The 27,841-nt window shown below is 35.8% G+C and overlaps 4 protein-coding genes and 1 long non-coding RNA gene across 7 annotated transcripts; 4 read left to right on the forward strand and 1 right to left on the reverse strand.

The window, feature by feature from the left end:
• Positions 1-748: 748 nt before the first annotated feature.
• LOC147763283 (stimulator of interferon genes protein-like) lies at positions 749-5,310 on the forward strand. The gene is made up of 5 exons (XM_087003098.1): positions 749-859; positions 1,289-1,385; positions 2,123-2,355; positions 2,575-2,767; positions 4,613-5,310. Exons 2-5 carry the CDS (start codon positions 1,295-1,297, stop codon positions 4,681-4,683), a joined length of 588 nt encoding a protein of 195 aa, XP_086859224.1. The 5' UTR covers positions 749-859; positions 1,289-1,294; the 3' UTR covers positions 4,684-5,310.
• A 1,974-nt stretch (positions 5,311-7,284) lies between these two features.
• On the forward strand, positions 7,285-10,050 carry LOC147763284 (uncharacterized). 2 transcript variants are annotated; one of them, XR_015332691.1, is made up of 5 exons: positions 7,285-7,433; positions 7,859-7,955; positions 8,390-8,624; positions 8,796-8,988; positions 9,159-10,050. It is a non-coding gene; the product is annotated as an uncharacterized LOC147763284 (long non-coding RNA). The 2 variants fall into 2 exon arrangements; XR_015332692.1 differs by lacking the exons at positions 7,285-7,433; positions 7,859-7,955 and adding an exon at positions 8,074-8,090.
• Positions 10,051-13,720: 3,670 nt separating this feature from the next.
• LOC147763285 (stimulator of interferon genes protein-like) lies at positions 13,721-16,731 on the forward strand. Of its 2 annotated transcripts, none has more exons than XM_087003139.1 (5): positions 13,721-13,868; positions 14,294-14,390; positions 14,870-15,102; positions 15,716-15,908; positions 16,072-16,731. In XM_087003139.1, exons 2-5 carry the CDS (start codon positions 14,300-14,302, stop codon positions 16,140-16,142), a joined length of 588 nt encoding a protein of 195 aa, XP_086859265.1. In that variant the 5' UTR covers positions 13,721-13,868; positions 14,294-14,299; the 3' UTR covers positions 16,143-16,731. The 2 variants fall into 2 exon arrangements, with proteins under 2 accessions (XP_086859265.1, XP_086859266.1); XM_087003140.1 differs by lacking the exon at positions 13,721-13,868 and adding an exon at positions 13,974-14,020.
• A 1,077-nt stretch (positions 16,732-17,808) lies between these two features.
• LOC147763286 (uncharacterized) lies at positions 17,809-21,327 on the forward strand. The gene is made up of 3 exons (XM_087006267.1): positions 17,809-18,619; positions 18,907-18,985; positions 20,506-21,327. Exons 1-3 carry the CDS (start codon positions 18,602-18,604, stop codon positions 20,874-20,876), a joined length of 468 nt encoding a protein of 155 aa, XP_086862393.1. The 5' UTR covers positions 17,809-18,601; the 3' UTR covers positions 20,877-21,327.
• A 4,324-nt stretch (positions 21,328-25,651) lies between these two features.
• On the reverse strand, positions 25,652-26,565 carry LOC147763287 (uncharacterized; the record flags this gene model as incomplete). The annotated part of the gene is made up of 2 exons (XM_087007048.1): positions 25,652-25,893; positions 26,385-26,565. Coding segments are annotated over 2 exons (423 nt in total), but the record flags the coding sequence as incomplete, so codon positions are not given.
• Between the last annotated feature and the right edge of the window lie 1,276 nt (positions 26,566-27,841).

Consider the following 27,841-nt stretch of genomic DNA (forward strand, 5'->3'; position numbering starts at 1 on the left):
CCCAATACGTGTAACCAAAACTAATATTTGAGTAAAACATTAGATTGGTCTTTTTATACGACAAGCACACTATTTTATTTTAATTGACGGCTTTTGATTATCTCAGGTAAATGTAGGTGTTTAAAACAATATCAGCTTTCGGAGTTTTAACTCTAGGATATTACAAATATGTCTAAAACTCGATTTTTAGTTTTTTATACGTTAGAAATAAACAATATTGTATCTAATACTCAATTAAGTTATATTTGTGAAACACGGACTAAAAATATACATTTGGAAGAGTTTTTCTACCTGTCCTGACTGGTACGGGTGGCAGGCTTTAGGCCGCCGCCTCCGTTGTCAAGCACCGTTACTATGGGGGCGGGGCAAGAATGGTTGTCTGCATTTGTACTATAATTAAGTGTCTCTGCTAATTTAACTCCAAGACATTTATAAGACTTTTCATAATCAAGTGGCACTCCACCGCAATTAAACTGAAAGTTACTCCTTTCAACACCTGGTTTTCTAAAATGTACGATTTTTGTTTTCTTTTGGTTAACAAATAAACTCCATTTATAAGACCACTCACTTAGCTTATCAAGCATAGCTTGCAAGTTTTCCTCAGTAGGAGCAATAAATACCACATAATCTGCATATAATAATATATCTATAAAGTTTTTTCCTACTTCAACACCTTTCGAGATCCGTTTTATCTCTTGCGCTAAGTCATTAATGTATAAGGCAAATAGGGTTGGTGATAGATTATCACCTTGTCGTATAAAATGGACAAAGCAAGCCATATTTCCACATTGTGAACAGGAGTACAGATAAATCCGGACGAAGAGAACAACCAATAATACAGGCAGCTCTATTTAATAAGGTAAGAACTTGTATTCAGGTACAGTGCCTTCCAAAAAATAACAGTTGTAATAGGGGCTTGATATTTTACATTCATTTTGATCTGGATAATGAGACTGACTTTCATGTCCCTACACTGTATACATCTAAGGAGCAACATAACATGTAATACATAGCCTAAGGTGAGGGTATTGTTCGAACAAATCTTTTAACTTGATAGTTTATCCTGTTTTCTTAAAGTCACCCCTTTTCAATTCCATTTTTTTATAAGCCGTCAATCATATTTTATTATTATTATTCTTATCATTATTATTATTATTATTTCTCGTGAAATGTGTCAGCGCTAAGCTGCCTTTTTTCAATGTTTAAATTAATTTATTTCGATGGTTTATTTGTTTTTGTCCTCATATTTGAATGATTTAGAATAACTCACGATATCTATTAATTTCAGTTCACGATGACCGCAGCAGCCTCCGAGATAAAGAACAGTATGGGCTACGGCCTGGCCTGGTCTTATTACTACGGCTATCTGAAACTGATTTTACCCGGTAAGTGGTCTTATTACTACGGCTATCTGAAACTGATTTTACCCGGTAAGTGGTCTTATTACTACGGCTATCTAAAACTGATTTTACCCGGTAAGTGGTCTTATTACTACGGCTATCTGAAACTGATTTAACCCGGTAAGTGGTCTTATTACTACGGCTATCTGAAACTGATTTTACCCGGTAAGTGGTCTTATTACTACGGCTATCTAAAACTGATTTTACCCGGTAAGTGGTCTTATTACTACGGCTATCTGAAACTGATTTTACCCGGTAAGTGGTCTTATTACTACGGCTATCTAAAACTGATTTTACCCGGTAAGTGGTCTTATTACTACGGCTATCTGAAACTGATTTTACCCGGTAAGTGGTCTTATTACTACGGCTATCTAAAACTGATTTTACCCGGTAAGTGGTCTTATTACTACGGCTATCTGAAACTGATTTTACCCGGTAAGTGGTCTTATTACTACGGCTATCTGAAACTAATTTTCCCCGGTAAGTGGTCCGGTAAGTGGTAACAGAGAAATATTATGATTGAAGTACAAATCGTCGAAATAAATAGGTACTATTCAGGACTAGAAACAGTTAACGACACAAATATTTAAATTATTACCACTTTACAGGTAAGATGTGGACAGTTCCAAGAAGTCAATTTGAACAAAATTGATTTTTTAATCAGTAACTGGATATCAGATTTCTTTAAAAAATAACAAAAATATTCTTTCACCCGTCCTCAGGTCTAGCTGACAGAGTAAAGACGTCAACTTTTTGGGACGCTAGCAACCAACGCATCGCCCCCAAACTGTTCATCCTGCTGCCCACCTCGTGTTTTGCGCACCCCACCCTTACAGACGGGGACTCCGCTGTCCAACCTGGGGCGCACCTCGCCGAGTTCAAGGCCAACCGGTCAGGAAATCCGCACAGAGTGTACAGAAATTTTGTCTATAAAGTGACCTCGGAAGATGGGCAGGTATGTGATCATGTCTCTCTCTCTCTATCCCTCTCTCTTTCTCTCTCTCTCTCACACACACACACACACACTGTCTCTCTCTCTCTCACACACACACATACACACACACACACACTGTCTTTCTCTCTCTCTCTCACTTCAAGGCTTGTTAAATTTACTGAAATGGAAATGAGTAGTTGTCATGAATTAAACCATTCCCTTTATCTGGTCTGCTCGTAGGATTACTACTGTGTGGCGGAATATGCCACACCCCTTCTCACGCTGTTTGAGATGGAAGAAGACACACTGGCTGACCTGTCAAAGGAGGAAAAACTGAAACAACGGGCAATTTTCAAGTCCACCTTGTTGGATATTTTAACCAGATCTGGGGTCAAGGAATGTCAGGACGCATGCGTACTTCTTGATGTGGATGGTAAGAATAAAAAACACTTTCGTTATATATTTGTCCAGTTTGTAATTAGGATTTCCCATAGGGGAATACTATTGTTTTTGGTAGTATTATTAGGATTCCCCATAGGGGAATACTATTGTTTTTGGTATTATTATTATTATAGTAATTATTCTTTCCGCGCGTTTTTTTTTTCGCAAAAAATTTGAAATAATTCTCATAGGTAGCCTATGGCAAGAATATTCTACAGAACCAGTTTCAGTGCCCTTGACCTACTTTTCAAGGTCACAGGGGCTTTTAAAGGCAAAATTTGTAAAATTTGAAATTGCCATTAGGCCTAAAGTATAAGCTGTATGCATAAGGGCCTTATGGCCAATGATACTGTGACAAATCCACAGATAATGACTTACTTTTATGCAAGTAGGTCAAGGTCAAGGTCGCTAATGGCCAAACGTGCTCAAAAAAGGTTTGTTTCCGAGATCTCAAGAACCGGAAGGCCCAGAGCCCCAATCATAGTGGCAAATGATGCCCTATATATATATCTAAAGTTAGCCGTACTTTAGTAGCGACTGCTTAATTACTTTTTTAAATATAGATTTTTAAATATTTATGACATTGCAGAAATCTTGAGTTTGGCAATTTCTCCATGAAACACTGGTTTTTGGTCATAGCATGCTATAGTAAACTACCCCAAACATATACCCAAAACACCCAAATCAAATGTCAAATTTGACCTTGACCCTCATTTTCAAGGTCATTCGGCTATTTCATGGATAAATATTGAAGTGGGCTAAAAGTGATGTTTTGTTGACCACCCCCCCCCCCTCCAATTCGCACATGCTCTTTCAGAATATTGGGTCAAATTTAACCCATGACCTTCACATGACCTTGTAAGAGCATTTCCACACCTATTTTGCAGGGGAATCCTCCGCCAATGGCTTTAGCCAGTTGCAGTCTAGTTATTATTATAGTAATTATTCTTTCCGCGCGTTTTTTTTCGCAAAAAATCTGAAATAATTATCATAGGTAGCCTATGGTCAGAATATGCCACAGAACCAGTTTCAGTGACCTTGACCTACTTTTCAAGGTCACAGGGGCTTTTAAAGGCAAAAATTGTAAAATTTGAAATTGCCATTAGGCCTAAAGTATAAGCCATATCGCTAAGAGCCCTATTATGGCCAGTGATACTGAGGTAAATCCACAGATAATGACCTACTTTTATGCAAGTAGGTCAAGGTCAAGGTCGCTAATGGGCAAACGGGCTCAAAAAAGGTTTGTTTCCGAGATCTCAAGAACCGGAAGGCCCAGAGCCCCAATCATAGTGGCAAATGATGCCCTATATATATATCTAAAGTTAGCCGTACTTTAGTAGCGACTGCTTAATTACTTTTTTTAATATAGATTTTTAAATATTTATGACATTGCAGAAATCTTGAGTTTGGCAATTTCTCCATGAAACACTGGTTTTTGGTCATAGCATGCTATAGTAAACTACCCCAAACATATACCCAAAACCCCCCAATCAAATGTCAAATTTGACCTTGACCCTCATTTTCAAGGTCATTTGGCTATTTCATGGAGAATTATTGACGTGGGCTAAAAGTGATGTTTTGTTGACCCCCCCCCCCCCAATTGTCCCCTCCTCAAATTTATCCCGTGACTTTCACATGACCTTGTAAGAGCATTTCCACGCCTATTTTGCAGGGGAATCCTCCGCCACTGGCTTTAGCCAGTTGCAGTCTAGTTATTTGTTGGGCCCCTGTTTATCATTATTATTCAGTTGAAATGATTTCACTGTAAAGTGGCGAATTATATTCTAATTATACTTTATAATCAAGGCACTTTTAACCACAGTCATATTATTTCCAGATGCCCCTAATTCGGCGACATCGCTCTCCCAGCTGCTATTACAGGCTATACAGAGGGAATTGGAAAACTAAGCAGACTAAAACATCGACATCTGAGGTGCTGATATTTGAGAAATCTGTGCTCAAGATTTGACACCTTTACAACATATATCATTTACATCAAGTTTTATTGATATATGTTGAAATATATTGACACTTGTGTTACTATAGTAAGTAGGCCAGTAAGGGAATGGAAATTAATTTAAGTGATTTTTTTAATTAAGTTGATTATGTCAAAATGACAGTCTCGGTATGAAAAATTATGGTTGAGATCAACTAGGACATTTACATTGAAGTTCTTTTCTTCAAATAATGATTTATCAGTTTTTCTACCTAAAGCCACACTTTTTTATTTTTATGGATGACATCCTCTGGGTACCCCAAAATCGGTGCGAGAGGGCGAAAAAAAAACAGTCCAATAAAAAAAACTGCATAAGTAAAGGAATGCTGTCAGTACACAGCTGGAAACACAAATTTTACCACAGAAACACGAATTAAACTAACAATATATCTTTATCCATGCTCTCAAAATATTAAAGCATTGCGAATACTTCGTAGAAATGTATTTAAAGTCACAAATAGATATACTTCATATTACCAAATCTATTCAAGGTTATTTCATGCATTTTGTTGGTAAAGCAATTAATAAAACAAATATCAAACAAACAGTGTGTCTTTATTTGTATTCTCATAATATTAAAGCACTTTGAACACTTCACAGAAATGTTTTAAAAATTATGCAAAGATATGCTTAATACTACCAAATCTATTAAAGGTCATTTCGGACGATGCCATTTTGTCTATTTCGACTCACACGCAGCAGCCAAACTGTCAGGTGGCCTGTCCGACCTTCAGCCCACCACCCTTGTCGACCCTTTTTTCGCTACAGAAAACTTCGCTTATGGCGAGCGGGCGCAAGCATGGCGATTCCTCGCTATCCCATATCTCGAAAGGCTCGCAAATCGCGACCGTGCGCTAATAGCGAAATCACCATTAGTTTCTAGGCTATTATTTGCGTATTATTATTATTTGGCCTCTGCGTATGCATAATTCGTCATTTTAATGTGTCTTTCATGTAATTAAACATGGCGGCAAGTTTGGGTTGCTAGTCACACAAGTAATAGCATATAACAAAACATATAGATTGAATCACTCGGTGCCTCTGATAGAAAAACTTGCGGTAAATATTCACGTGAAGAATGCTAAAGTTATATTTTATTATGCATAAAAATTTCAAAATTTAAAGTTTCATGCATCATTTTATATTTTCTGATGAATATAATTCATCTGTGTTGCCTGTTGATAATAATCATACACAAAATGAAAAAGCAGAAACAAAGCATTCGGTCGCACCGTGACCTTCCTCAATGTCTATTATTGTGAGACTGAACACTTCCCACCAATGTGTCAGTAATTGTGTCAGTCCAAGCTTCGCTTGTTTTTTGACATTTTATTGGTATCAAACACTTCAAATATCAGTATTTGTAATTATGATATTCCTATAAATAAATACAACTTCTTGATTAGCGTCATGGTGAAAAAAATACATTTTGTGTAATTGTATTATGACGTCTTCACTTTATGCGGCAATCGAATTTTAGTAGAGTTTGAGGTTATAATTGCGTTGCGTTTGCTAAGGCTTCAAGATAACAGGTGGGTGCAATCGCACTCGCAAATAGCGAGTAATCGCCATCCTCGTGCCCGCTCGCAACATAGCGAAGCTTACGAGATATGGGGCCCAGATAACCTATATTTCAGCAGGTGCTGACACTCCTGTCCTCCGCCCTGATATCTTATCACTCCCTGTCCTGAGCCTCGTCACTTATGATATATTACCACGCTCTGTCCTGAGCCTCGTCACTGGCCAGCAATATTGATAAAGTGTAATCTAGGCGACATGATCAAGTGAAAAGTAGGCATGCGTGTCCATTAGTCTAAAGCCAGTATAATACTATCTTACAAGATTTACCATTATTATACGGATATATTCACCTTGTTTAAATAGCTAATAGAAAAAGTTTTTTTAATTAAGTTTTTCTATAACTTCTTAAACATCCATTTATAACTGCTTCATTTACTCTTCATATGTAAACATATATCGAACAGGATTTTTTTTTTTTCAAATAAAAAGTGAGATTCCATTACAGCAAAAACCATTTGAATAATAAAACTTTTTTAAAAAATATTTCTACAACGTCCATTTATACTTGCTTTACCCATATATCAAAGAGAATAAAAATACCTCAAATGAAAATCCTGAAATTTCTGTACCAAAATAACGTTTGCTCTCTAAATATATTTTTTAACAGAACAAAGTTTCCCAAACGGATTTATCACTTTCAATTACTTAAATTACGGCCTTTTCGTAAAATAGAATTAATCTTATCGAAATTACGATATACTTAGCACAATAACAAATTTCCCAAGAGGAATTTTAAGTAAAAAGTTACTGAATTTCTTTTGAAATTGTGGTTTACGGGAATATTTAATGTCGCTGTGGAAATTTCACTTGCACACCCCTTCCGTAAAAAGTTTGCACCAAAATGCCTTCAATAATACCACGGCCATGTCTATGCCTGTCTTTTTATGTAATCAGCGTCATGCAGAGGGGAATTCCCTTCTGCTAAAACTAGGCCATGATTCAAATCTGGAAAACTGTAATTTGGCGATTGGTAACCGTATAAAATGGACAAAGCAAGCCATATTTCCACATTGTGAACAGGAGTACAGATAAATCCGGACGAAGAGAACAACAAATAATACAGGCAGCTCCATTTAATAAGGTAAGAACTTGTATTCAGGTACAGTGCCTTCCAAAAAATGACAGTTGTAATAGGGGCTTGATACTTTTACATTCCTTTTGATCTGGATAATGAGATTGTCCCTACACTGTATACATCTAAGGAGCAACATAACATGTAATATATAGCCTAAGGTGAGGGTATTGTTCGAACAAATCTTTTAACTTGATAGTTTATCCTGTTTTGTTAAAGTCACCCCTTTTCAATTCCGATTTTTTATAAGCCGTCAATCATATTTTATTATTATTATTCTTATCATCATTATTATTATTATTATTTCTCGTGAAATGTGTCAGCGCTAAGCTGCCTTTTTTTCAATCTTTAATTTAATTTATTTCGATGGTTTATTTGTTTTTGTCCTCATATTTGAATGATTTAGAATAACTCACGATATCTATTAATTTCAGTTCACGATGACCGCAGCAGCCTCCGACATAAAGAACAGTATGGGCTACGGCCTGGCCTGGTCTTATTACTACGGCTAACTGAAACTGATTTTACCCGGTAAGTGGTCTTATTACTACAGCTATCTGAAGCTGATTTTACCCGGTAAGTGGTCTTATTACTACGGCTATCTGAAGCTGATTTTACCCGGTAAGTGGTCTTATTACTACGGCTATCTGAAACTAATTTTACCCGGTAAGTGGTCTTATTACTACGGCTATCTAACTAGTAAGGTTAATATAGCAAAAAGAATCCCAGTCGCTGTTATGAATTAACAGAGAAATATTATGATTGAAGTACAAATCGTCGAAATAAATAGGTACTATTAAGGACTCGATTCAGTTAACGACAAAAATATTTAAATTATTACCCCTTTACAGGTAAGATGTGGACAGTTCCAAGAAGTCAATTTAAACAAAATTGATTTTTTAATTAGTAACTAGATATCAGATTTCTTTAAAAAATAACAAAAATATTCTTTCACCCGTCCTCAGGTCTAGCTGACAGAGTAAAGACGTCAACTTTTTGGGACGCTAGCAACCAACGCATCGCCCCCAAACTGTTCATCCTGCTGCCCACCTCGTGTTTTGCGCACCCCACCCTCACAGACGGGGATTCCGCGGTCCAACCCGGGGCGCACTTTGCCGAGTTCAAAAGGCCAACCGGTCAGGAAATCCGCAGAGAGTGTACAGAAATTTTGTCTATAAAGTGACCTCGGAAGATGGGCAGGTATGTGATCATGTCTCTCTCTCTATCCCTCTCTCTCTCACACACACACACACACACACACACACTGTCTCTCTCTCTCTCTCTCTCACTTCACGGCTTGTTAAATTTACTGAAATGGAAATGAGTAGTTGTCATGAATTAAACCATTCCCTTTATCTGGTCTGCTCGTAGGATTACTACTGTGTGGCGGAATATGCCACACCCCTTCTCACGCTGTTTGAGATGGAAGAAGACACACTGGCTGACCTGTCAAAGGAGGAAAAACTGAAACAACGGGCAATTTTCAAGTCCACCTTGTTGGATATTTTAACCAGATCTGGGGTCAAGGAATGTCAGGACGCATGCGTACTTCTTGATGTGGATGGTAAGAATAAAAAACACTTTCGTTATATATTTGTCCAGTTTGTAATTATTTGTTGGGCCCCTGTTTATCATTATTATTCAGTTGAAATGATTTCACTGTAAAGTGGCGAATTATATTCTAATTATACTTTATAATCAAGGCACTTTTAACCACAGTCATATTATTTCCAGATGCCCCTAATTCGGCGACATCGCTCTCCCAGCTGCTATTACAGGCTATACAGAGGGAATTGGAAAACTAAGCAGACTAAAACATCGACATCTGAGGTGCTGATATTTGAGAAATCTGTGCTCAAGATTTGACACCTTTACAACATATATCATTTACATCAAGTTTTATTGATATATGTTGAAATATATTGACACTTGTGTTACTATAGTAAGTAGGCCAGTAAGGGAATGGAAATTAATTTAAGTGATTTTTTTAATTAAGTTGATTATGTCAAAATGACAGTCTCGGTATGAAAAATTATGGTTGATATCAACTAGGACATTTACATTGAAGTTCTTTTCTTCAAATAATGATTTATCAGTTTTTCTACCTAAAGCCACACTTTTTTATTTTTATGGATGACATCCTCTGGGTACCCCAAAATCGGTGCGAGAGGGCGAAAAAAAAACAGTCCAATAAAAAAAACTGCATAAGTAAAATAATGCTGTCAGTACACAGCTGGAAACACAAATTTTACCACAGAAACACGAATTAAACTAACAATATATCTTTATCCATGCTCTCAAAATATTAAAGCATTGCGAATACTTCGTAGAAATGTATTTAAAGTCACAAATAGATATACTTCATATTACCAAATCTATTCAAGGTTATTTCATGCATTTTGTTGGTAAAGCAATTAATAAAACAAATATCAAACAAACAGTGTGTCTTTATTTGTATTCTCAGAATATTAAAGCACTTTGAACACTTCACAGAAATGTTTAAAAAATGATGCAAAGATATGCTTAATACTACCAAATCTATTAAAGGTCATTTCGGACGATGCCATTTTGTCTATTTCGACTCACACGCAGCAGCCAAACTGTCAGGTGGCCTGTCCGACCTTCAGCCCACCACCCTTGTCGACCCTTTTTTCGCTACAGAAAACTTCGCTTATGGCGAGCGGGCGCAAGCATGGCGATTCCTCGCTATCCCATATCTCGAAAGGCTCGCAAATCGCGACCGTGCGCTAATAGCGAAATCACCATTAGTTTCTAGGCTATTATTTGCGTATTATCATTATTTGGCCTCTGCGTATGCATAATTCGTCATTTTAATGTGTCTTTCATGTAATTAAACATAGCGGCAAGTTTGGGTTGCCAGTCACACAAGTAATAGCATATAACAAAACATATAGATTGAATCACTCGGTGCCTCTGATAGAAAAACTTGCGGTAAATATTCACGTGAAGAATGCTAAAGTTATATTTTATTATGCATAAAAATTTCAAAATTTAAAGTTTCATGCATCATTATGTACAGACACAGATGTGTCTGTACATATAGCCATCATCTGCGTCTGTCGTCGCCGTCGTCGCCGTCGTCGCCGTCGCCGTCGCCGTGCACTTTTACCGATAACACGATAAGTGGAAAACTATTTTACCTTTTGACTTGAAACTTGCAGAACTGATGAATATTCATAATACGCAGGTCAAGTTCGAAAATCAGCATGATCGGGTCACTTTTAGGGAATTTATGCAGTTTTTTCACTTTTTTCAGCATATATGCAGCACCGATAACACGATAAGTGGAAAACCATTTTACCTTTTGACTTGAAACTTACAGAACTGATGAATATTCATAATACACAGGTCAAGTTCGAAAATCAGCATGATCGGGTCACTTTTAGGTAATTTATGCTGTTTTTTATCTTTTTTCAGCATATATGCAGCACCGATAACACGATAAGTGGAAAACCATTTTACCTTTTGACTTGAAACTTACAGAACTGATGAATATTCATAATACGCAGGTCAAGTTCGAAAATCAGCATGATTGGGCTGTTTTGAGGGAATTTATGCTGTTTTTTCACTATTTTCAATATAAATGCAACACTGATAACACAATATAAGAAAAACGGATTGGCCAATTGTAATTATACTCACAGGAGTGGTCAATCTTACTAAAACGCAGGTTGAGTTCGAAAATCAGCATAATCGGGCCATTATTTTAGAAGTTATACTGTTTTTTTCACATTTCCTCAGATTCAATTCTTAAGCATGTTAACAGTCTCATTATTTAACTAATAAGATGCCTAAAAGTGTTTGTTTGATATTTCCTGCATCTTTACAACATTGTTAGTTGATTATGTAAAAAACATGGTAAACTTGTTATCATGTATTGTGTAATAAAGTGTCAAAAATGGAAATAAACTCATATCATTGCAGTTTGTCAGATTCAATCATCCACTATGTTCAGAATCTCAGAATGGAGGAAATTGGACATTTAACACTGTTCTATTGATACTTTTCCCATCTCATCAATTTTTTTAGTTGGTCATATAAAAATGGCAGTAAAATGTTTATTTTGTTTTATGTTAAAAAAAGTGTTAAAAATGGAAATAAACTCATTTCAGAACAGTGCTGTCTTGTTTACATTTTGGCATTTTCAAGGCGTGACTTTGAAGTTCCATGGGCCTGAAGACCTTTGCTAGTCACATTTTCTGAATATCTGTGATACAAATATTTTATAATTAAAAATTGATGGTCATTAAGCTGTTAAACATTATGTAATATTGCATCAAAATTTGAAGAAACCCCTATTTTGGGCACTGCTTCCATGACCATTTAAGGAAAATCATGTCACTTACTGTTCTCAAACTTACAGGAAAGAAACATGGGACTAAAATACAGCTTCAGTAGGCAATGCAGTCTGTTTGGTTTTTTTTTTTTTTTTTTTTTTTTTTTTTTTTTTTTTTTTTTTTTTGGCAGTTAAACAGTTTTTTGTGAAAATTTAATTTTTCACATATTGGCATTTTCAAGGTGTGACTTTAAAGTTCCATGATCTTGAAGACTTTTGCTTGTCACATTTTCTGAATGTCCATGTTACTAATATTTTATTAATAACATTTGATTGTCATTATGCTGTTAAACATTATTTAATGTTGTATCAAAATCTGAAGAAACCCCTATTTTGGGCACTGCTTCTATGATGACCATTTAAGGGAAATCATGTCACTTACTGTTCTCAAACTTATAGGAAAGAAACATGGCACTAAAATACAGCTTCAATAGGCAACGCAGTCTGTTTGGTAAATTTTTCTGGCAATTTAACAGTTTTTTGTGAAAATTTAATTTTTCACTTATTTGCATCTTTATTTTCTGTTCTTTGTCTGTACATTTGACAGCTTTGCTGCCTTGTTTTATATTTTCTGATGAATATAATTCATCTGTGTTGCCTGTTGATAATAATCATACACAAAATGAAAAAGCAGAAACAAAGCATTCGGTCGCACCGTGACCTTCCTCAATGTCTATTATTGTGAGACTGAACACTTCCCACCAATGTGTCAGTAATTGTGTCAGTCCAAGCTTCGCTTGTTTTTTGACATTTTATTGGTATCAAACACTTCAAATATCAGTATTTGTAATTATGATATTCCTATAAATAAATACAACTTCTTGATTAGCGTCATGGTGAAAAAAATACATTTTGTGTAATTGTATAATGACGTCTTCGCTTTATGCGGCAATCGAATTTTAGTAGAGTTTGAGGTTATAATTGCGTTGCGTTTGCTAAGGCTTCAAGATAACAGGTGGGTGCAATCGCACTCGCAAATAGCGAAGTAGCCATCCTCGTGCCCGCTCGCAACATAGCGAAGCTTACGAGATACGGGGCCCTGATAACCTATATTTCAGCAGGTGCTGACACTCCTGTCCTCCGCCCTGATATCTTATCACTCCCTGTCCTGAGCCTCGTCACTTATGATATATTACCACGCTCTGTCCTGAGCCTCGTCACTGGCCAGCAATATTGATAAAGTGTAATCTAGGCGACATGATCAAGTGAAAAGTAGGCATGCGTGTCCATTAGTCTAAAGCCAGTATAATACTATCTTACAAGATTTACCATTATTATACGGATATATTCACCTTGTTTAAATAGCTAATAGAAAAGTTTTTTTAATTAAGTTTTTCTATAACTTCTTAAACATCCATTTATAACTGCTTCATTTACTCTTCATATGTAAACATATATCGAACAGGATTTTTTTTTTTTTTCAAATAAAAAGTGAGATTCCATTACAGCAAAAACCATTTGAATAATAAAACTTTTTAAAAAATATTTCTACAACGTCCATTTATACTTGCTTTACCCATATATCAAAGAGAATAAAAATACCTCAAATGAAAATCCTGAAATTTCTGTACCAAAATAACGTTTGCTCTCTAAATATATTTTTTAACAGAACAAAGTTTCCCAAACGGATTTATCACTTTCAATTACTTAAATTACGGCCTTTTCGTAAAATAGAATTAATCTTATCGAAATCACGATACTTAGCACAATAACAAATTTCCCAAGAGGAATTTTAAGTAAAAAGTTACTGAATCTCTTTTGAAATTGTGGTTTACGGGAATATTTTTAAAAAATGTCGCTGTGGAAATTTCACTTGCACACCCCTTCCGTAAAAAGTTTGCACCAAAATGCCTTCAATAATACCACGGCCATGTCTATGCCTGTCTTTTTATGTAATCAGCGTCATGCAGAGGGGAATTCCCTTCTGCTAAAACTAGGCCATGATTCAAATCTGGAAAACTGTAATTTGGCGATTGGTAACCGTATAAAATGGACAAAGCAAGCCATATTTCCACATTGTGAACAGGAGTACAGATATATCCGGACGAAGAGAACAACAAATAATACAGGCAGCTCCATTTAATAAGGTAAGAACTTGTATTCAGGTACAGTGCCTTCCAAAAAATGACAGTTGTAATAGGGGCTTGATACTTTTACATTCCTTTTGATCTGGATAATGAGATTGTCCCTACACTGTATACATCTAAGGAGCAACATAACATGTAATATATAGCCTAAGGTGAGGGTATTGTTCGAACAAATCTTTTAACTTGATAGTTTATCCTGTTTTGTTAAAGTCACCCCTTTTCAATTCCGATTTTTTATAAGCCGTCAATCATATTTTATTATTATTATTCTTATCATCATTATTATTATTATTATTTCTCGTGAAATGTGTCAGCGCTAAGCTGCCTTTTTTTCAATGTTTAAATTAATTTATTTCGATGGTTTATTTGTTTTTGTCCTCATATTTGAATGATTTAGAATAACTCACGATGTCTATTAATTTCAGTTCACGATGACCGCAGCAGCCTCCGAGATAAAGAACAGTATGGGCTACGGCCTGGCCTGGTCTTATTACTACGGCTATCTGAAACTGATTTTACCCGGTAAGTGGTCTTATTACTACGGCTTTCTGAAACTGATTTTACCCGGTAAGTGGTCTTATTACTACGGCTATCTGAAACTGATTTTACCCGGTAAGTGGTCTTATTACTACGGCTATCTGAAGCTGATTTTACCCGGTAAGTGGTCTTATTACTACGGCTATCTGAAACTAATTTTACCCGGTAAGTGGTCTTATTACTACGGCTATCTAACTAGTAAGGTTAATATAGCAAAAAGAATCCCAGTCGCTGTTATGAATTAACAGAGAAATATTATGATTGAAGTACAAATCGTCGAAATAAATAAGTACTATTCAGGACTCGATACAGTTAACGACAAAAATATTTAAATTATTACCCCTTTACAGGTAAGATGTGGACAGTTCCAAGAAGTCAATTTGAACAAAATTGATTTTTTAATTAGTAACTGGATATCAGATTTCTTTAAAAAATAACAAAAATATTCTTTCACCCGTCCTCAGGTCTAGCTGACAGAGTAAAGACGTCAACTTTTTGGGACGCTAGCAACCAACGCATCGCCCCCAAACTGTTCATCCTGCTGCCCACCTCGTGTTTTGCGCACCCCACCCTCACAGACGGGGACTCCGCTGTCCAACCCGGGGCGCACCTTCGCGAGTTCAAGGCCAACCGGTCAGGAAATCTGCAGAGAGTGTACAGAAATTTTGTCTATAAAGTGACCTCGGAAGATGGGCAGGTATGTGATCAGGTCTCTCTCTCTCTCTCTCTCTCTCTCTCTCTCACACACACACACACACTGTCTCTCTCTCTCTCTCTCTCACACACACACACACACACACTGTCTCTCTCTCTCTCTCTCTCTTTCTCTCTCTCTCACACACACACACACACACACACACACACACACTGTCTCTCTCTCTCTCTCTCTCTCTCTCTCTCACACACACACAAACACACACACACTGTCTCTCTCTCTCTCTCTCACACACACACACACACACACACTGTCTCTCTCTCTCTCTCTCACACACACACACACACTGTCTCTCTCTCTCTCACACACACACACACACACTTTCTCTCTCTCTCTCTCTCTCTCCCACACACACACACACACACACACACACACACACACTGTCTCTCTCTCTCTCTCTCACACACACACACACTGTCTCTCTCTCTCTCTCTATCCCTCTCTCTCTCTCTCACACACACACACACACACACACACACACACACACACACACTGTATTTCTCTCTCTCTCACTTCACGGCTTGTTAAATTTATTGAAATGGAAATGAGTAGTTGTCATGAATTAAACCATTCCCTTTATCTGGTCTGCTCGTAGGATTACTACTGTGTGGCGGAATATGCCACACCCCTTCTCACGCTGTTTGAGATGGAAGAAGACACACTGGCTGACCTGTCAAAGGAGGAAAAACTGAAACAACGGGCAATTTTCAAGTCCACCTTGTTGGATATTTTAACCAGATCTGGGGTCAAGGAATGTCAGGACGCATGCGTACTTCTTGATGTGGATGGTAAGAATAAAAAACACATATATTTGTCCAGTTTGTAATTATTTGTTGGGCCCCTGTTTATCATTATTATTCAGTTGAAATGATTTCACTGTAAAGTGGCGAATTATATTCTAATTATACTTTATAATCAAGGCACTTTTAACCACAGTCATATTATTTCCAGATGCCCCTAATTCGGCGACATCGCTCTCCCAGCTGCTATTACAGGCTATCCAGAGGGAATTGGAAAACTAAGCAGACTAAAACATCGATATCTGAGGTGCTGATATTTGAGAAATCTGTGCTCAAGATTTGACACCTTTACAACATATATCATTTACATCAAGTTTTATTGATATATGTTGAAATATATTGACACTTGTGTTACTATAGTAAGTAGGCCAGTAAGGGAATGGAAATTAATTAAAGTGATTTTTTAAATTAAGTTAATTATGTCAAAATGACAGTCTCGGTATGAAAAATTATGGTTGAGATCAACTAGGACATTTACATTGAAGTTCTTTTCTTCAAATAATGATTTATCAGTTTTTCTACCTAAGTGCTCGAAAAATAAAAACAGAAATCATTAAAGACACGATAGTCCATAGTCCACTAAATAAGACAGTTTTAGTTGCAAAGAACATACGCAAGGCCAGTATTTTTATATTTTCATTTTCTGTATTTCACTACATTGCTGTAAGCGTTTTCCAGTGTTGACTTTCGATCTGTGTCGATGTAGATGATAACAATGTTCTTATCACGCTATATGAAACTTGGAATATCTTATATATCTGCATGATCATTTTCGATGTAAAAGCAAATAATGATTCACTTGGATCAATTAGTTTGTTCTTTTCGGTTTTATATTTGTCTTTAATTATAAAACCAAAAGTTTATTCTGTAATATTTATATATATATATAGTAATCTGAAAGCAACCGCTAATTACGGATAATATATATATATATTTATATATATTTATATATATATATATGAAATTTTCAGTGGGCTAAGGAACAGGTGATTAGTTTTTGGTGGTGATCAGGATCAATAATCAATCAATAATCAAAAACAAAAAAACTAAGTTATGGACCGATTTTGATGAAATTTTCTGGAACTGTCACAAGTGGGCCAAGGAACAGATGATTAGTTTTTGGTGGTGATCCGGATCAGTAATCAATCAATAATCAAAAATCAAAAAACTAAATCATTATAGAATGAGAATTTAGGGGTGAAACGGCATTGGATGGAGACTTTGCTGCCTTGGCGGAGGTCTGAGCTCTTGGAGTGCTTTTCTAGTTTTTAAATGTACTTGGCTGTTTACTTCCCAATTTGCATTGGCGCTCTGAGACACCTATTGGTGAAAAAGGTTGCCCCACCTCCAATCCTTTTTTTTTTTTTCTTTTTTATCATGATCATATGATCACCTCGCATCAGTGCTTCTTATTTCAGACACCATACAGTGTTTCTTATTTCAGATATCATATTTATCATGACTCACGGTACAGAACATAAAAAATACCCGTGAAGATACCCCTAATTTATACCATTTTCCGAATTTAGACCATGCATCCCCTCAAATCTCGGAAATCTGATGTTCTACAGTGAATCTCACAGTCCATAGAATTAAAACAGTAGCACCAAATGACACCAAATTTACACAGAATTAGCACGAGCATGTGTTCGTTCAAGGCGTGTGTCTACCGAACTACCTTGGGCAAGAATTCTGTTTTGTGGAAAATTACATCATTCATCCAGAAAAGCTTTTTAGAATTGGTCCAGATTGTTAGGGGGCTGAAGTTCCACTGCATTGCAATTCGGATATCAGCTGCTCAGTAAAGTTAGTATCAGAGCTCGAAGAAGGTTGATCCATCCTCCCCTCCTCAGAACATTGTGTTTCTGCAACAATTCACTCGCCAGACGAGAAATGTGAGCAAATGTGTTCTCGAGTTGAAGCCTGTAGTTACCCAGAGTCACCTCTTGTAAATGGAGTGAGATTTATGTTTTAAATTTTACATTTATTATTTTTCCGGCATCTTTTGCGTGATCTAAAATCTCCAATTCTGATTTTGACGATCACGCACGCACATACTTTCCTTATTGTGCAGCCTCTTTAATCAATATCAAACTAAATATTCGGTAAATATATTTTCCAAGGCGTCAAATTTGAAAAGTTAACGAGGTCCGTTATCAATCATAACCTCACATGGCGTGGGCATTTTCCATTTTGCCTAATTAGACTCTTGACAAAACTTTTATTTACTTTTGTTCATTCTGCTAATTAGATATCAAAAATCGTAAATCTTTTTTTTTTTTACATTACTGTTCTTATTAATAGCAAATTAGGAGGGTGCACATTAGTAATGAGATAAAATCTAGAAGCTTATATTAATTAGTCCTATGACCCGTACTTACTAGTACGCTCATACTTACGTATAATAATTGAGGATGTTTTTTCTTTAAAATTTGAAGTGGAAATGGCAATGGCAATGGAAAAAGGATGTTGTTCTTCAAATTTTGAAGTGTGTCAATGGCAACAGGATGTTTTTCTTCAAATTGTGAACTATGTCAATGGAACTTTGAAGTCATGGAAATGTTCCAGATGGGATACGAAGAGGGACTCTCAGCTAAATCTACTTCCTTCTTGTGTTCCTTAAAAGTAAGACGCCGAGAGTCCGAAGTAGCTATCAAAGTTAAACGATAGGACTACGAAAAATGTGGAATACCATTCAGGTACGTAAGTCTTATACAAACAGCCTATGTCGTTTTTACTTATTTTCATATGAATTACCTTGAAATTTTCAAAAGATGCTCAGAGAATCGCATCTATAATGATCACTGAGTTAGAACACTGAAAAAAAAGCATGTGTTCGGAACATAAATACCCATTCTCTTATTTTTTTATTTTCATTTATTTATTTATTTTTCGAGTCCATACACGATTTCTTAGAAATGGAAAAAACCAACTGTATTTGATTCTTGGAGTTTTATATTATGCTTTAATGAAATCCTTTTTGTAGGTCGTTGGTTTCATACTCTGCGTGAACAGTCTTATACAGCAGATACCAACTGTACGATCGGAGGAAGTAACCTTCCAAGGTATGGTAAATAAAATAGTGCCGGTGTAACGAGAATGGTAGTCCGCTAGTAACCGTAGTCCACTTCCCATTACTTTGTACATGTGACACTCGTCCCATATACTAACCCAAATATTACAACTAAACCTAACCTGTACTAATCATACGGGAGCCCGGACTTCCATTCCTAGGACTTCCATATCCTGTTACACATATCCTATTATATGTATTGGTCAGTTTGTATGTCCTTGCCAACCAAGAAGTGCATGTAAACAGAGTGTCGCATTTTTGTCGATCAGTATAAAATGCAAACATAAATAATAATAATAAAGATAATAATAACGATGGTATTTACTCTAAGTTTAAAATGTTAAATGGATTATACGCGTTATTTAAAATACAAAAATAAGAGGAAGGTTTAAATACATGAAAGAAGTTTTTCGTGGTCTCCAGTTACGATGATAAAATACAAATATCCTTACTAAAGAGACTGAACAATGTCCCGTTTCCTGAGCATTGAATTCCTGCGCGAAATCACCATTCACGTGACCAAAGCCCACAGGTGGTGGACAGAAACGTCTTGTTTGACTGATGTTATTTAATTCTTAGAGTTTTCATCAAGATTAATCATGATCTCTGAATGTTTGAAATAATTTCTCAGCAAAATTTTCGAACCGATCCTTACATGGTATGTTCCTGTCGTCACGTCGATGTAATACAAGTAGACTGAATATTTTACCGAATATCTTTTACAACTGGTCATGCTAACCACGTTGAATTAATAGTATAACATGACAGCTTTAGAAAAAATGTTCCGTTAATTTTTTAAATTAATCTTGGTAATAATAAAGTATTTTTCCAAAGATTCATATATCGCCAATGTTAAAACATACAAGTTACCGCTCTTTAAAACTTGACACAATACTGCAAACTATTAGATGGTTATAATTAATCTTTGAAAAATTGGATCAAATATGAACTGCGAAATATGTGTAATAAATATTTCTGCAGTGATCATATGAACAAATCACAGAATTACGAAGTTTGATTTCCTTCGATACATACATTACTGCTATATTTTAATGATTATTATATGTGTATTACAACTTCTTGTGCGCCAACATCTAATTCTTACTGAAAATAGATTGCAAATGAAGAGAAACGTAACGGAAAAAGTAGTTATCTTCAAACGTTCAGTAAAAAGTTGTTCTATCGCGCATAGAACACTTAATAATATATATATATATATATATATATATATATATATATATATATATATATATACTTAATAATAACGTTACCAATAGCTACAATGTCACATAAGAAGGATCTCTGAAAAGTTATTTACCTTCCCTCCAAAATCAGCCTGCCACATTTGTTTCACTGTTTGCCCATTACCAAACATAGTTTAATCCATGCATCGTGTATTAATTTATTTTTGCTATCATTATTTCTAATTGGTAATATTACACACGCACTAATCAATTACAAGGCGATTATTTTATTTATTTATTTATTATTATTATTATTTTTTTTTTTTAGAATGCCCAGCCGGATTCTGGTTTGGAACTCAAAACTTGGATTGTGTCAAAGGAAATAAGGGCAAACGCTCCGTATCTCGATTTGACTTACTCTATGCGCATCGCCTGATTTACTATCGTGGACGAATCTTCGAGTGGGGAGTTGATAAGAACGGCGGGAAAGGGTATTCTATTGGCACATCCCCTTTCGCTCCACACTGTGAAGTCAGCTGGGAGACGTGGCCAGCAGCGACGAGTACCTGTGGTATTGAAGCCGCCAAAGCGTTTACACGATCCTACAAATCGAGATTTGGAAACTACGACCCGTTTTCCAACAACTGCCACATGTTTGCCAACCGTCTAGCGGAAATGTTGCAAAACGGCGATTGTTAACCTCGTTTCGGGGCTGCGGAAACAGATGATGAAGATTGAATGGTGAAGTTGGCAAAATATGGCAAATATTGTACTATATTAAAGTTGTAACAGGAGAGACATTCACAATCATTTTAAATAACAAACTCAACTTAATAAGTGCCTGATGTCGTATGTTTTGAAAATACAAAAAGCCTATGAATCACTAACGTACCCATTTGAGAGTAAGTAATGTAGTATTTCTTTTTTGTGTTCATACTGCGAGAAAAAATAATTTGAACTTGAAAACACGCATTTGCGAGATCTGAACTAGTATAATTTAGACGACAAGTTTTCAGCGTGCAACCAGTTTTATGAATGACCGCCTTGTTTTATACTACCCCATTACAATTATTCAGATCCATTTATATTCTAAAGAGGTTTATGAATAAAACTTTGCTGAACAACTAAAATTGGCTGCTTTTCATTTTCGTTAATCATTTTTATTCTAAAGAGGTTTATAAATAAAAAAACTTTGCCGAACAAACTCAAAATTTGCTGCTTTTGATTTTTGTTGATCACCATTTCGGCATACTTAAGCACGTTGGCATGACACATGAATGCTGGAGATAAAATCTTCCTTTGTTGAGTACAATCATTTTTATCGAGCAATCATAAAATACTTGTATCTTTCAAAAGGCAGAGAGATAATTCGCAAAGCACAAGTTTTAAATGCACCAGTGAAACTGTTTTAGTTATTTTTCATCCATGCCACTGGGTTTATATATCATAATGAAGTCATTGGACAGTTAAAAGTTTGTTTTTCGGTTATAAACCCCCAATTTTTCATTTTTTGAATGTGGCCAGAATGTTAATATCAAACATAACCAAATTTGTAAAAAGGTAACTGCACACATTAAAGAACGGTTTCATATTTTGGCAAAATATTCCACCCAAAATTCAACCGTTCAAAGGCCGCTCTTCTATAGATACATTTACTTGATACCTTTTGCAAATATTTATAAAGAAACTGATACCGTGTCTCCTACTACTGCATGCGACACAATAATAAAATTTATAACAAAGATTGAAAGATCGATAAGAATCTATCAAAAGTAAGATTTTGGAAAAACTACAGTGCAAAGCGTACCGAGAAAATTTTATTTTATGTTTACCTAGACATCTCACCATTGGTATTTTAGACAAAAAAAAACAACTGTTTCACTTATTTCTCCCTTAATCCATTTTTGTTGCGATTTTAAAAAGTCAACAGTCAAACGATACATACACAAATTGCGCAAGCACACACAAGAATAGTGGCGCTACTGTATCCATCCCCAGATATATGTACTTAAAACTTTTGGAGTCTTCTCGTGTCGAAAAGAAAATTATTTAAAATATCAATTGCCATATAAAATTTTTAAAATACAAAGTTAAAAACAATCATTGGTATTGACTGAATTGATTAATACATCCTATTAAATTTACATCCTATTAAATTACATCCTATTACATCCTATTAAATTTCTGAGCACTGAATTCCGGCGCGAAATCACCATTCACGTGACCAAAGCCCATAGGTGGTGGACAGAAACGTCGTGTTTGACTGATGTTATTGAGTTCTTAGAATTTTTATCAAGATTAAAATTGTCATTGTGAAAAGTAGTTAAAAACGAGCCTTTTGGTTAGCAAGGAAGTGCACTATATACACTAGCTTTCACTTATTCTGCTTATTTGGGATGTTGCACAGACGGTAGAATTACGAAGTTTGATTTCCTTCGATACATACGTTACTGATATATTTTAATGATTATGATATGTTTATTACAACTTCTTGTGCGCCCACATCTAATTCTTACCGAAAATAGATTGCAAATGAAGAGAAACGTAACAGAAAAAAGTAGTTATCTACAAACGTTCAGTAAAAAGTTGTTCTATCGTGCATACAATACGTTACCAATAATAACGTTACCAGTAGCTACGATGTCACAGAAGAAGGATCTCTGAAAAGTTACTTGCCTTCCCCCAAAATCAGCCTGCCACATTTTTGATCGCTGATTGCCCATTACCAAACATAGTTTCATGCATGCATCGTGTGTTAATTTATTTTTGCTATCATTATTTCTAATTGGTAATATTACACACATACTAATCAATTACACGGCGATTATTTTTAGAACACCCAGACGGATTCTGGTTTGGAACTCAAAACATGGATTGTCTCAAAGGAAAGAAGGGCAAACGCTCCGTATCTCGAAATACCTTACTCTATGCGCATCGCCTGATTTACTATCGTGGACTAATCTTCGAGTGGGGAGTTCGTTGGGGAAACGGCGAGTTAGGGTATTCTATTTGCGCGTCCCCTTTCGGTCCACACTGTGAAGTCAGCTGGGAGGCTCGGCCAGCAGCGACGAGTACCTGTGGTATTGAAGCCGCCAAACAGTTTGCACGATCCTACAAATCGAGATTTGGAAACTACAACCTGATTTTCAACAACTGCCACACGTTTGCCAACCGTCTAGCGGGCATGTTGCAAAACGGCGATTGTTAACCTCGCTTCAGGGCTACAGCTGATGAAGATTGAATGGTGAAGTTGGCAAAATATGGCAAATATTGTATTATATTTAAGTTGTAACAGGAGAAACATTCACAATCATTTTAACAAACCCAAATTAATAAGTGCCTGATGTCGAGGAATAACAAAGCTGTATGTTTTTAAAATACACGAAGCCTATGAATCACTAACGTACCCATTTGAGAATAAGTAATGTAGTATTTCTTTTTTGTGTTCATACTGCGAGAAAAAATAATTTGAACTTGAAAACGCGCATTTGCGAGATATGACCTAGTATAATTAAGACGACAAGTTTTCAGCGTGCAACCAGTTTTATGAATGACCGCCTTGTTTTATACTACCCCATTACAATTATTCAGATTCATTTATATTCTAAAGAGGTTTATGAATAAAACTTTGCTGAACAACTAAAATTACCTGCTTTTGATTTTCGTTAATCATTTATATTCTAAAGAGGTTTATAAATAAAAACTTTGCCAAACAAACTCAAAATTTGCTCCTTTTGATTTTTGTTGATCACCATTTCGGCATACTTAAGCACTTTGGCATGACACATGAATGCTGGGGATAAAATCCTCCTTTGTCGACCACAATCATTTTTTATCGAGCAATCATAAGATACTAGTATCTTTCAAAAGGTAGGGAGATAATTCGCAAGTCACAAGTTTTCAAAGCACCAGTGTAACTGTTTTAGTTATTTGTCATCTATTCTACTGGGTTTACATCTCATAATGAAGACATTGGACAGTTAAAGCTCTAAGTCTTTTTAGACTTGTGAAGATTCTTTTGTCTATAGCTACTTATATATGCCTGATCTTACCATCCAATATTTCATCTGCTTGCAGTCAGACTTCATCAGGGAATGAGGTTGTAACAGGTGTGACAACCTATCACCCCCTCTGGTGTGCTAATGAAACTGTTCTACACTATAGGTCTTTTTGTTTTTCGCTTAATCAACCCCAAATTTTTCATTTTTTGAATGTGGCCAGAATGTAAACATCAAGCATAACCAAATTTCTTAAAAAGGTAACTACACACATTAAAGAACGGTTTCATATTTTGGCAAAACATTCCACCCAAAATTCAACAGTTCAAAGGCCGCTCTTCTATAGATACATATCTTAGATAAGTTTTGCAAATATTTACAAAGAAACTGATACCGTGTCTCCTACTACTGCATGCGACACAAAAATAAAAATTATAACAAAGGTTGAAAGATCGACAAGAATCTATCAAAAGTAAGATTTTGGAAAAAGTACAGTGCAAAGCGTACCGAGAAAAGTATTACTTTATATTTACCTAGACATCTCACTATTGGTATTTTGGACGGAAAACAAGTGTTTCATTTATTTCTCCCTTAATCCATTTTTGTGACGACAATTTGAAAAAAGTCAGCAGTCCAACGATACACACACAAATGCACAAGCGCACACAAAAATAGTGGCGATGCTGTATCCAGATATGTATGTTCTTAAAACTTATGGAGTCTTCTCGTGTCGAAAAGAAAATTATTTAAAATATCAATTGCCATATAAAATTTTTAAAATACAAAGTTAAAAACAATCATTGGTATTGACTGAATTGATTAATACATCCTATTAAATTTACATCTAAAGCTAGTTTATTTGAATGAATTGGGGATATATTGGGTCTGAGGTAGCCAGAAAGTTTTTTGTCACCGATAGTTATTCCCCTTTATCATGTCCTTCTTACAGTTCTTCAGTTCTACTCCTGGCTCCTCACCCTTCTCCAGTAGTGTGGAAATAGTACACTTTTCCCGGGCCAGATTAGAATAGCAATGTGAAATGAAAAGCGAAGATTTATGTAGATAAAACTGCGGCTAACCTTGAACGTAGTACCAAATAGAACGATAAAAGCTTCAATTAAGCCGTGGGTGCTACGTGTCGTCAGTGCAGATTTATTCTGTGGAAACCAGTGGTATTAGAAATATAAGAAATTGTTTAAAATAGTTCTATTTTTATAGAAAATAAACTTTTTTATTTACCTTAATTTATAGAACATTTTAATCACAGTGAGTTTTTTTATGTGTTAATTTTGTTGTATTGAATATAAAAAAGGACGCTTTAGAAACAGAAGAATACACAATAGAATTGTACAATGCCTCCCCGTGCATCTTTCTTTTCATGGCTGTTATTAAGTAACAGTCACTGAAAACATTGCTATTACTCTACCTCACAAAAGTCTTCATATACAACTGAATGTACAAAAGGAACTGAATATTTCACTGTGGAGGCTGTGCATAGAGGCAGTCTTTTCCTTGGTATGTGATCAACGGTTCGTTTAACCATTCCGTAAATCCAGCATCTTTCACAAATTGCTTGACCTCCTGATCGTACTTCAGCTTGAAACCTTCCGGATCCCGTGCCAACACGAACAGCGTGACCCGGAAGTTATCTGTGACCACTGCATACTCGTACTGACCACTGGTGGAAAACGTCTGGGGACCCAGCTTAACAATCCAATCTGTAAAAGAACATTACAGCGGGCTCAAAAAGTTACGCAATACGCAATACATTCCTGTCTTATACACTGACTAAGGAAAAATTTACTGACCTGCAGAGGAATTTAGCATTCTATTATATTATCCCGTAATTTGTAGTTGCTATCAGATTACTATTTATATAACTGGGAAATATTGAATAAAAAAAAATAAATAATAAAGATTTATGCTGAAGGTATCCTGTAGGAAACTATGGGTTATGTATAACATGATAGAATAACATAGTGTATAATGTAGGCCCTATTCATCCTAAAAATTCTTATTTTTTCCCTTATCTTACTCTCTATCAAAGAAAAAAGGGAGGTGCCCCCCCCCCCCCCCCCCAACACATTCTCACTGCACAGAGCAGAAAAGTGTAAAGAAATAGCTATAGAAATATCTGTAAATATCTAGAGAAAAATTGTTCCAAAACCCTGGTCGAGGGCAGGATTACCCGGTACTAAAGGATACTAACATGGAGCTTTCACAGGTACTCCGTCCAGTTTCACTGCCAGTTTCCCCGGCTCCTCCGTGGTGTAAGCAAATCCTCGGATGGTGTGAGCCTCTCCTGTCGGCGTCTTGGTTCTCTGGGCATTAAACACACTGACCGTGGTATTACTGACAGCGCCATCTGGGGGTGAGAAGGTTTTGACAGTTTAACTGAACTCTGTTGTAAAGCAAATGGCTTATACTTTTACTAATTGCAGATACTAATTAAAACGGAATCAAATGTGCAAAATCGTAGGGAGTTGTTGAGAGTAAATTAAGTTTCATCAAGAGTCAACAAGTGTATACATGTTTTAGTGTCAGAAAAGATTGAAAAGGTCAAAGTCACTAACAGTGTATGCGATTGGTTAATTTCTTACACGTGTAAAACACATGCAAATTTAGGATGAGTAAGGTTCAAGCATAAGTAATTCAAATAATATTTTAGATATTTTAAATTGTAAACAAGTCTCTTAGAAATTACCTAATAAGGAAATGTTGAATGGAGGTTTGCGTCATGACAATGGAAAGTAAACAAGTAAATGCATGACCAGTACAGAGAAATAGATTATAAATACTTGTAAAATTGTATGAACAAAGGGTCGGTGAATAAACGTTAGAAAGCTCCAATTCGTCGTAAGTCTTCATTATAACATCTTCATACCTTTAGAATGTCAACTGGTTTGCATTTGTACATAAATCCCAAAGAGTTTTATCAAATACGAACTGACTGGCGCAAACTTTTTTTAATGTACTTGGCTGTTAACTTCCCAAATTTCAGTGACACTCTGAGACACCTGTTTTAACATAAACACTCTTGGTCAAAAAGTTTTCCCCACCTCCAATCCTTTTTTTTTTTTCTTTTTTATCATGATCATATGATCACCTCGCATCAGTGCTTCTTATTTCAGATACCATACAATGTTTCTTATTTCAGATATCATATTTATCATGACTCACGGTACAGAACATACAAAAATACCCGTGAAGATACCCCTAATTTATACCATTTTCCGAATTTAGAACATGCATCCCCTCAAATCTCGTCCAGAAAATTATTTTTGGAATATTCGTTAAATATATTTTCCAAGGCGCCATCTTTGAAGAGTTAACGAGGTCCGGTATCAATCATAACCTCACGTGGCGTGGGCATTTTCCATTTTTGCGTAATTAGACTCTCGACAAAACTTTACTTACATCTGGTGACTTTATAGCTTTTATTTACTTTTGTTCATTCTGCTAATTTGACATTAAAAATCGTAAATCTTTCTTTACATTACTGTTTTTATTAAAAGCAAATTAGGAGGGTGCACATTAGTAATGAGATAAAATCTAGAAGCTGATATTAATTAGTCGTATGACACGTACGTACTCCCATACTTACGTATAAAAATTGAGGATGTTTTTCTTTAAATTTTGCAGTGTGCCAATGGAAAAGGGATGTGT

The sequence above is a fragment of the Lingula anatina genome, chromosome 2, assembly GCF_051362555.1.
Source record: "Lingula anatina isolate TDL-2025a chromosome 2, LinAna3.0, whole genome shotgun sequence".
NCBI lineage: Eukaryota > Metazoa > Brachiopoda > Lingulata > Lingulida > Lingulidae > Lingula > Lingula anatina.

What these genes read in the sequence shown, in the direction of transcription:
- LOC147763283 (XM_087003098.1), top strand. Translation starts at nt 1,295, where the DNA reads ATGACCGCAGCAGCCTCCGAGATAAAGAACAGTATGGGCTACGGCCTG. An exon ending in TCTGAAACTGATTTTACCCG is followed by an intron (nt 1,386 to 2,122) that starts GTAAGTGGTCTT and finishes ACCCGTCCTCAG; the next exon opens with GTCTAGCTGACAGAGTAAAG. An exon ending in CGTACTTCTTGATGTGGATG is followed by an intron (nt 2,768 to 4,612) that starts GTAAGAATAAAA and finishes TATTATTTCCAG; the next exon opens with ATGCCCCTAATTCGGCGACA.
- LOC147763285 (XM_087003139.1), top strand. Translation starts at nt 14,300, where the DNA reads ATGACCGCAGCAGCCTCCGAGATAAAGAACAGTATGGGCTACGGCCTG. An exon ending in TCTGAAACTGATTTTACCCG is followed by an intron (nt 14,391 to 14,869) that starts GTAAGTGGTCTT and finishes ACCCGTCCTCAG; the next exon opens with GTCTAGCTGACAGAGTAAAG. An exon ending in TGACCTCGGAAGATGGGCAG is followed by an intron (nt 15,103 to 15,715) that starts GTATGTGATCAG and finishes GTCTGCTCGTAG; the next exon opens with GATTACTACTGTGTGGCGGA.
- LOC147763286 (XM_087006267.1), top strand. An exon ending in GGAGGAAGTAACCTTCCAAG is followed by an intron (nt 18,986 to 20,505) that starts GTATGGTAAATA and finishes TTTTTTTTTTAG; the next exon opens with AATGCCCAGCCGGATTCTGG.